The sequence below is a fragment of the Sebastes fasciatus genome, chromosome 3 (genome assembly GCF_043250625.1).
Source record: "Sebastes fasciatus isolate fSebFas1 chromosome 3, fSebFas1.pri, whole genome shotgun sequence".
Classification (NCBI taxonomy): domain Eukaryota; kingdom Metazoa; phylum Chordata; class Actinopteri; order Perciformes; family Sebastidae; genus Sebastes; species Sebastes fasciatus.
Genome location: NC_133797.1, coordinates 26,120,202 through 26,130,967, shown reverse-complemented (window position 1 = coordinate 26,130,967; position 10,766 = coordinate 26,120,202). Strand labels below are relative to the sequence as shown.

The 10,766-nt window shown below is 39.1% G+C and overlaps 1 protein-coding gene across 1 annotated transcript; it reads right to left on the bottom strand.

Annotated features, from left to right (window-relative positions):
- Window positions 1-4,364: 4,364 nt before the first annotated feature.
- snrpb2 (small nuclear ribonucleoprotein polypeptide B2) lies at window positions 4,365-9,113 on the bottom strand. Its single transcript, XM_074629852.1, has 7 exons — window positions 9,005-9,113; window positions 8,039-8,110; window positions 7,296-7,468; window positions 6,937-7,071; window positions 5,297-5,332; window positions 5,054-5,142; window positions 4,365-4,743 (listed from the first exon to the last, which is right to left on the bottom strand). The coding sequence occupies exons 2-7, from the start codon at window positions 8,100-8,102 to the stop codon at window positions 4,584-4,586; spliced, it is 657 nt and encodes a 218-aa protein (XP_074485953.1). The 5' UTR covers window positions 8,103-8,110; window positions 9,005-9,113; the 3' UTR covers window positions 4,365-4,583.
- Between the last annotated feature and the right edge of the window lie 1,653 nt (window positions 9,114-10,766).

The window sequence follows — 10,766 nt, the reverse complement described above, 5'->3', positions numbered from 1 at the left end:
TGGCAGCTATATTGATGGTTAAAGTCATTTTACATATAAAAACATTACATAGTTTCAGCTTCTCAAATGTGAAGATTTGTTGCTTTTTCTTTTTAATAATTGTAATGTATTATTAATGAATTAGATGGAGAGATGTTCTTTATTTTCCCCAAAGGGTAATTCATTTTGCTAAAAACTAAAAATACACCACAGATTTACCCTCTGAGACCCACAATAGACCCGTTTTTGTCTATTTTAGGGGGGTACAGGGGGTCTTTAAAGGGATATAGCAGGTCAACAGTAGATGTCACGTATAAGTGGTGTACATCCTCTGAAAGCTGGGAACCTGAAGATTAATTTGAGATTCAGCTCAGCACTGTTTGTCGAGTTGATGTAGTCATAAATCAGAAATAAAAACAAATTCATAGAATTATATGATGGCCATCCTATATGCTCTATTATGTCTCATAAGTTGTTGCAGCTATTTTTGGTTTGATATCATTTGTTACACTGATTTGGTGCTAAATTTAACCATTTTTTACATCTTGATAAAAATGATCAATAATTCCCCCAAAATACCACGTTAAGACACCATGACCTCGAGGAACACCATTAAAAAGCCATGCTGTGATTTTGTTTCAAAAACCTTTGACATTTTGAGATTTCTGCAAGAATTGCATTTTTCAGCGATTAGATTGTGAGCACTTCTGTTCTGGAAACTGCTCAGAAACCCCCTTATTGTTAATTTAGCTAGGAAAACCATCCATCCTCTGAATGCTCTAGATCTCTAGTTTGTGGTTGTAAAGTTTCATGAGGCTGTGATTATCCTAGAGGTCACCACAGGTAATTTTATACAGTGAGGTCAAGTTTCAAAAAACGGTCTCACTACAATGAAATGGCTACTATAGGGACTAACATCATCACACATGAATACAATTGGGCTCATTGGATCCACAAGAGTCTCAGCTTTACAGTGATACTCAATTTATATAATTCCAAGACTGTTTATGGACCCCAGTCAATTTCTTCTTTGGTTGTTGAATCTGTCCACGCACTATTAAATTCTCTATTTTCCTATGAGACTTTCCTTTTTTATGATTAGAAATCCATAGCTAGCCTATTGAGATACTGACGTTTGGCAAAATTAGAGGATAAGACGCCAGGCTGTAGACTATGACGCACATTTTTGTTGACTGAAATGATAAAAGTTCTTTCTTTTTATTCGATGTATACATATTTTTGGAGAATGTAAGAATCACTTTAGGCCTACAACGATGATCATGAATGAATGAATGATTAAAAAATAACTAATTTCCATATGATTTTTTTGTCGAAGGGAGCCACTGGAGAGGTGGGAAGAGTCACAGGTTGCTGACCTCTGGTGTTAGGTCACCTGTAATCTCTCCAGCTGTCGTAGATGTAATTAAAGAACGGACCTGGAGTCATTGAGTGCTGTTCAGTGCTGAATTCAACAGCAGGTCAACCGCCTTCAAGATTACATCATGTTTGTTATTATTTGTAGTGTACAGTTGACCTGAAAAGCAGAAAGTTTCGTGCTGGATCATTGTGGATGTGAAGGTAGATGTGTTCCAGTTCTCCTTCAGCAGCTGCTGCCACCAGTAGTGGAGCAAGTATTCAGATTCTTTTCTGAAGTACTAATACCACACTGTGAAAATACTCCACTACATAATTTATAAAAATCCTGCATTCAAAACATTACTTAAGTAAAAGTATTATCAGCAAAAAGTACTACAAAGTACTCATTGTGCAGTAAAATGTTCCCTGTCAGTGTTTTACTATTATATCTGATGTCTATCTAGAGCCAGTGTTTGGTTGCTCCTATAATAGTGTTGTTATTGTAAGGATGACCTCTGAGCTCACGTTAACACAGTCTTGGGAAGGGAGGAATGAGCGGATGGGTACTCAATTAGTTGCACTCTGCAACCACACCACTAGATGCCACCAAATCCTATACACTGTACCTTTTAAAAATGATTCAAATTAAATAGTTTGAGAAGCAAACATCATTCTTTGGGTGAACTGTAGTAACTCGTAGGCATACGCAGCCTGTGCTCATTCAGACACTGATTTACTATAAAGGGACACAAAAAAGTTGCTGTGAAAGTATTGAATCATCCCGATGTTTGCTGCATTTCATGTTGTGGTTATAATGAACACTGCAGCCTTGAGCAACAGGACTTAGAGACACACACACACACACACACACACACACACACACACACACACACACGCACTCCAGTAGTCGTCTATATGAGATGTTGACTTTTGGGAACACATCCATCATTTGTTCCCAGGGTCTCTGCTGTGATGGATTCGTCTGTACAGAAACACTCGTGACCACAACAATCATTTACAGCAGAGCGGTGATACAGCTGAGTAAACCCACGCTGACCTCAGATCAGAGCTCGGGTCCTGCTGCTGTTGTTTTCATACACACACATCAGACAGGACGGACAACTTCTGCTTTATATGTGGCTGGAGACTGTCAGTAGCAGAGAATAGTCTCAGATGTTTGTTTGTAATTATTTCTCCACTGGTTACGATAACATCAGATTCATTTGACAAATGTTATTCCCCAGATTTTCACAAGCTGCAAAATGTGTGATTAATATGAGTTCTGCACGTAGTGTGTTATATCGTTTTTTGTGCATGTAAAAGTTACAAAGCCCCAAGTCCACGCCAAAGGGAGTTACTCTCCCCCCAACACTGCTCCTGAACTGCCTGAAACGCCTCGCTTGAAGTCCTGCCTTTTCTTCCATAAAGTGGTGATGTCACCAAGTAACACATTTGCATAACGGCTGGTTTGGCACGCCCTCAAACAAAGCGTCAAAAGAGTTTTTGAATATTAAAGCATGTAAACATGTTCTAGAAGAAACCCAAAATACAATACAAGTATGTACCTAAAAAAATAAGCTGAATATGGATGTCTGTCTGATCTGACCCTCCACTGAAAAGATCATTTGTCGACATTGTTCATTTCTGTAGTCTGATAAGATCAGACATCAGCACCAGTCGATACTATCACTTCATGCTGAATTTAAACCAGCTCTCCCATCACTGTGAGGACGTCCACCCGTAAATAACCTCCTCTTCTTCTTCTTCTTCCTCCATGTCCCATAAACTCCTGCTGTCATCTGCCTGGTAATTAACAGTTCACTAAGTGCTGAAGTGTTGATGTTTGGACTTGTTCAGCTGCTTGCTGATCAATAACTCTCCTCTGGTAATTTTTAAGAGCTGAAAACAACACCAATGTCACTCGACACGGTGAAATATGGTCCTCACTGCCAGCAGAATGAATTACACAGATCAATGACAGCTGGAGGACAAAGTGTGACTGAAAATACAGTTTGAAGTCTCAGAACATGTTCTGTACATGCATGCTTTTACAGCTTATTCTCATACTTTTATGAATGATTATAATCACTCATAACATGTAGGAAGTGCAGGATTAGAGGTTATTCAAGACTTAGTGACATTTAGTGTTTAATGGGAGACATTACAGGTGAATAGGGTAAAAAAAAAAAATTAATCGATATCACCATCAAACTTCCCCAGTTCATTATTTACATTAAGACAATTATTTTTTGGTATTACAATTTTTCTGAAAATGTATGTTTAAATATGCAAATGAGGCATTATCTAACATTACAGTATTATCATTTTATCTAATTATTAGGGCTGTCAAAGTTAACACGCCAACTCGTTAACGCAAATTCTTTTTAACGCCACTAATTTCTTTAACGCAACTTGTGATTTTTAGAGGCTAAATAACACTCCAAACTTACGCTAAATTTTGGTGAGGAAAAACTGACATGGCCATTTTCAAAGGGGTCCCTTGACCTCTGACCTCAAGATATGTGAATGAAAATGGGTTCTATTGGTACCCACGAGTCTCCCCTTTACTGACATGCCCACTTTATGATAATCACATGCAGTTTGGGGCAAGTCATAGTCAAGTCAGCACACTGACACACTGACAGCTGTTGTTGCCTGTTGCCATGTTATGATTTGAGCATATGTTTATGCTAAATGCAATACCTGTGAGGGTTTCTGGACAAAAGTTGTCATTGTTTTGTGTTGTTAATTGATTTTCAATTATAAATATATACATACATTTGCAGAAAGCAGCATATTTGCTCACTCCCATGTTGATAAGAGTATTAAACACTTGACAAATCTCCCTTTAAGGTACATTTGAACAGATAAAAAATGTGCGATTCATTTGTGATTAATCACGATTAACAATTTGAATAGATTGACAGCCCTATTTATTATAAATATCAAACGTTTAAGGGGCTTTGGTATTCAACTGATCACGTTTGTTCCTGAAGATCCAGGAGGAAAACTCACATCTAAGACAACAATTAGGTAAAAGCCTTTTATTTTACAAAATATGTAGGACAGAGATTATTCACTTGACCTCATGAACGACGGCACAGAATTTACCAAACAAAAAGTAAAAAACAAAAAAAATGCTCTGTAGGATTTACAAAAATCAAAAGGATCTGGCGACACAACGGAAATCCAGGGGCTGCCCCCGCCCACCCCTCCCACTCAGAGTCTCTTTGTGTCCAGTGATCAAACTACTTCTTGGCGTATGTGATCTTCATGGCGCAGGTCGCTGTGATTCTGAAGCCTTGCAGTGCGTCTTTAGCCACGCCCGCCTGCGTGTCGCTTTCAAACTCCACGAAGGAGATGTCGTGTTTCCCCGGAACGAGCCGCACCTCTTTGAAACCAGGAAACCTGCAGAGGACAACAGAAGAAAAACTACTGTCAACACTGTAAAGAATATAAACTGGGGCTGTTCAAGTACCTGTGAGGGTTTCTGGACAATATGTGTCATTATTTTTTGTTAACTGATTTCCAATAATAAATATATAAATACATTTGCATAAAGCAAGCATTTTTGCCCACTCCCATGTTGATGAGTATTAAATACTTGACAAATCTCCCTTTAAGGTACATTTGCACAGATAAAAAATTTGATTAATCGCAATTAAATATTTGAATTGACAGCCCTAATATAAACACAAAGTGATGACAGTGAACTCACTGGTTGAACAGCATGGAGAGCATCATCTCATTGGTCTCTTCAGGCAGGTTATTGAGGAACAGGATGTAGTTTGGTGGGTTGTCTGGCACCTGAGAAGACAACAGAGATCATGTGTTAGGAGTGCAAGTCAACACACCACAGAGCAGATTCATTATATTCACCCATCGCCCAATGTCAGCTGGGGTCGGCTCCAGCCCCCCCCCCCCCCACCCTGGTTTACTCCTTTAACAAAAACAATCTTACCTGTACTGCAGTCGAGTGCACAGGTGCTGCTGATCCCTGCAAACAAGAAACATAAATAACGACAGTGAACAACATGAAGACCAAAAATAACTGACGTTTTCTGTTTGCTTTCATTCTTACAGAACAATGTGCTTTCAGAACAAAGTTTACCAAGAACAGCGTCTAGCTTTCTTTAACTTTTAATTTAATGACACTGATATAATAATTTTATAAACACCTTTAATACATTTTCATACCGTCATGGATTTCAAAATAAAAGTAAAAATGTATTAGTATGCACGTCTGATAACCACCAACTGGAATCACATTTGTCTTAAAGTACAGCAGTTAAGTGGGTTGGAAGTTATATTTTAACGTGAGTAACTGTTGACAGCCTCAGTTCTTCACATCAGAGAGTTCTTATAGAGCAGCATCGGTCCACAGCTCTGCCTCCTCTCAACTATTTCCTGTTGTAAATCCTGTTAGAGGAATAGAGTGTGTGTTGATGTGTGGATTCTTCCATCTAATGTCTCCTGATTTATTCCCAACCAGGACGCGCTGCCTCTCTCCTCTGCTTCTACTTACTGACATATTTACAATCACACACTGATAAAAATGACAAAACTGATGATAAATAAAACAGGTTTCTGGAAATATTTCTTCCAGCTGTTTTTCCTCATTTTTTTATTACAGCCATTAATCTTACTGCTAAGTGACAGTTAATGCGTAAAGTTCAGTGATCCAAACTTCATCAATTCTCAGCGGTGGAGGAAGCAGCGTCGTCTCGTGGGTGGAGGTGGAGGAGTTTTTTTAAATCTGACTTTAAGCAGCTGTGAGGCAGATAGTGTTGGTGTACTGTAGTAGTACGATTAAAAGGTTTTCCCTTCATTTTAAAGTTTTTACTGCATGACTCTCTCCCCAAGAAAACTGGGATTTAACGCCATAAATTAGGATTTATTTTGAACATAAACTCATGTTTATAATTTTCAGATGTATCCAATTTCATATTTGCAGGAGGTGGAAGAAGTAGCTGTGACACGCCCCTCGGCTTCTGATACAAAGGCACGAGTCTCCACATACAAAGCGGCCTGGCCGATTTCTCTGAAGAAATGTATAGAAGAAACCGCTGCAGCTGAAAACTCGATCCAGTTTTGTCAGTTTTCCCAGGACACGGGAACCAGATAGTTACAAGAATTCCCAGGAAATACTGGGATCTCAGTTCTTAGTATTCAACCCTACTGTGAAGAGAAAACTGCCTAAATCCGTTTCACTGTAATGAAATGGTAAAAGTTTAGGTTCGGATCCATTTTATCCGAAAAATAGGAGCAAAATTCCTTATCCTTTAACAGGGCATTACTTAAGCGCCAACTGGATACACATCTTTTGTGATTAAATTTAGGATTTAGAGAGACAGAGGCATGCTCAGGTATAAGTATTGTTTTAAGTACAACCAGCTACTACTGACGTTAACAATTTGTAATCTAGGTAGAAATAATCAAAACAAAACTACTGTTGGGCTCATTTAAAATATGTGTTCTTGTCTTTTAAAGAACATTGAACCCTATGTTTTTACAGTTAAACCGCATGAAGAGACAAAGAACAATGACTGACTGATGTTTGTAAACCTAAACTTGATGTTTGCTGACAGACGCGTTACTCACCGCTGGTGGTTTCTTTAGTAGGCTGGTTGCCGGCTCAATAGCTTTCTTCTTCTTGTCCTTCTTTTTATCCTTGTCGCCGTACGTGCCTTTCACTTTGGCGATGACCTCTGAGTCTGTCTTTGCGTACTGTATCCTCTGGAAAACAACAGAACATGCGTCAGTTAAAGCCCAGCCTCGTTCATACTGACATCTTACACATTTTTGCAGCTGCCTGAAGCAACATGCAATTAACTTTTATTATTTTGATGTTTCACGAAGGTGAAACCGAGCGTGGAAAACACGAAATGTGAGCATGAGTAAACACAGCTAGCATGCCACTACAAGAAAAAGAAAATGGCCCATCAGACAGCCATTCCTACCATGGGCTTGTTGTAGAAGGGAAAACCCTGAAGTTGCCTCAGCGCGTTGGTGGAGGCGGCGAGCTCTTTGAAGACGACGAAGGCCTGTCCCCTCATCTTCATGGTCTTCATGGCCACGATTTCTACTACCTGACCGAACTGAGAGAAGAGCGCGTAGAGCGAACGCTTCATCTCTGCAAGGTGAAAACAAGAAGCAGACAGAGTTCAACACAGACTCTCATCATGTCTGTAAGAGCTATTTATTTCTTGTTAGTATCTAGTTGTTGTTTTACTAAAAATAGGTAGTATTGTTTGATTTATTATTCGAGATGTTTATTTAGATTAGATTTTTGATAATGTTTTGTTAACTATTTTCAAGTTTGGTGTATTTAGTTTTTTGCGTAATTAGTATATTGTTTTCTTTTGTTTATGAATTGGGTAAAACTGTGGGAACCCGCAGTTATATAGGTAGGTAGGCAGGTATGACCAGCATGCACCTGGGTGGGCTTATGGTTTTTTACCAGAAAGAGAGAGGCAGCGACATCCTCGTTTCCTTGTGCTTTGTTTGCTTGCTTTTTTGGATAAATATGTCCTCAGAAACACACTTTTGCCAGCGTAAACCACATACCCATGGTGCGTTAGTAGCCCTTTGATTTAAGTTTGATTTTGTTTTTTCCAACAAATGGCCAGGACAATGTAATTTATTTTGACTGCCTATTATAATCACACTTCAAGGCATAGAGAGGGAATAAATGGACACTTACCATCTTTCTTGACTTTGTCATTTATGTTGTTGATGTAAATGGTGTGGTTTGGTCGGATATCCATGGTGGTATCTGACAAAACAACACGAGAAAGAGAGCATGTAAATGGAAGAAAACAATATATATATATTGCAATATCAAAGGATAAATGTAAAAAAAGAAAACCCCAAAAAACTATGAAGTAGAGGAGTAAATAAAAGGCAGTGTGAGTTACATCTATTCTTTAAAATCATGCCTCAAAACCTACCTTTACAGGAAGGCCTTTTTTATAGCAATCCCTTGTTTTAAATTTCATTATTGTTGACTTTTTGTACAAGTCTTATGTTCAACATTTTATTTTGGCCTATGTTTTTATTCTGTATTGTTTTTATCCTGATTTTTGCATTATTTTAACTTATATAAAGCACTTTGTAACTATGTTTGGAAAGGTGCTATACAAATAAGGTTTATTATTATTATTATTATTACTATGTGTTGTTGTGGTTGTCTCTCAGGCTGTCTCTCAGGCTGTCTCTCAGGTTGTCTCTCAGGTTGTCTCTCAGACTGTGACATGTGTTGACATCTCCTGCAGCTTCTATGCTGATGACACCATCAACACTATAATGATTATATGACACCAGAAAGTCTCACTAAACCTGATGTTAACCCACAAATCACCACAGAGAAGCTGCTGGCTGGAGCTATCCCGCATTAACTAACATTGCGTGTCCCATCTCAAGTGATTAATCACGTTTTAGTGACCTAGATGCTCAAGCTAATGTTAGCATACGTTAGCTTAACGCAGGCTACGTTCATTCATAAAGGTAGCATAGCAACAGTTACCTAGCAATCTAACTGTTCCTTAAGTGATGTAACACAATGATCTCTGTTATGAACTGAACACAGAGGTATTTACCTCCTGTCCCTGTGATTCTACAGCTACAGAGAGATGATATGAAGACAAAGATGTATAAACATTAAACTCACCTCCTCTCCACACCGCTCATGTAAAACAGGAAGCAGAGACTTGTGGCGCCGGTAACTGCTGCTGCTGCTTTAACAAGCTTTAACGTATACCGCCCCCTGCAGGCCAGGAGGAGAACTACATGCTGCATCTTTAACCCCTGCAGGCCAGGAGGAGAACTACATGCTGCAGGCCAGGAGGAGAACTACACGCTGCATCTTTAACCCCTGCAGGCCAGGAGGAGAACTACATGCTGCAGGCCAGGAGGAGAACTACATGCGGCATCTTTAACCTCTGCAGGCCAGGAGGAGAACTACATGCGGCATTTCACATGTTAAAGGGACTATTTGTAACTTTCAGAAATGCTTCTTAACAGCGACACCTGTGGCCGTGAAATCAACGAAAGTCAGCGTCGAGCTCGCGCGTGCTCGCTCTAAATATACCTGAACGAGCATCGCTCAAAACAGTGAGGCGACACACGTCAGCTAAAACCACAATATCACTCTATATTTCAGCTGCTTGGCAGTAATGTTAGCTGACCAGACAAAGGTCTCTCCATGAACATGATTTAGATCTGATCCTAGTGTTGGCTTTTCCTGCCTAAGTGCAGGCTGATGCAGCGGGGCTCTGCAGCGTATCTCCCTGCTCTCTCCGCCCGCAGCCGGAGAGAGCAGAGGAGACACCGGCACCCGGTAGGTAACGAGACGATAGCGTTACTCGCTGATGAGCTCCGTCACTTCACAAGACACGGGAAACCTCTGTTGGTCTGGAGGAGCTGCAGCAGTTATTTCTGCACAAACGTCCACTGTACAGATATATCTAGATATTCTCAGAGCTAAACTAACTCTTCTGCAGTGTGGAGTGAGCGCGCGTTCACGTCTAGAGGTGGTGCGAGCTGAACGAGAACGCGCGCGCTCTCTGAGTGATGGCAAGCAGGCAGAGGAGGAGAGGCAGCGGCCACACGCGAACGCGCATATGCGAGCGCGCATGTGTGGCGACCCGCTACATTTATACGCTTAAAAAGTTACAAATAGTCCCTTTAAAGGTACCATATTATAAAAAATATCTATCTATCTATCTATCTATCTACCTATCTATCTACCTATCTACCTACCTATCTATAGTATATATATATATATATATATATATATATATATTAATAACAAGTTCAACTATAGTCATTTTTTTTTTTTTTTACCATTTTCATCATATACTGATGTCCCTGAAGTCATTTTTCACCCTTTGTTGAAGAAAATCTACCTATCTATCTACCTACCTATCTACCTATCTATCTACCTATCTATCTATCTATCTATCTTCTATCTTCTTCTTTTTTTTACCATTTTCATCATATACTGTACGTCCCTGAAGTCATTTTCCATCCTTTGTTGAAGGAAAGAAGAAAATCTATCTATCCATCCATCCATCTATCTATCTATCTATCTATCTATCTATCTATCTATCTATCTATCTATCTATCTACATTATATAAATATATATGTGTATATACAGTATATACACATATATATATATATAGTGTATGTATAATATACTATAGTTATTCTTAATATAAATATATATATATATATATATATATTATTGAAGGAAAGAAGAAAATCTATCTATCTATTTATCTATCTGTCTATCTATCTATAATAACACATCTTTCCTCCATTCATCAGTAGTGTAGTTGTGTCTCCTGCAGGCCTCCGTACAGATGTGATGTTGTCATCAGCTGATGCCTCTCTGTTCTGCTTCTTATTGTGTCATATGAAAGCTAACAGG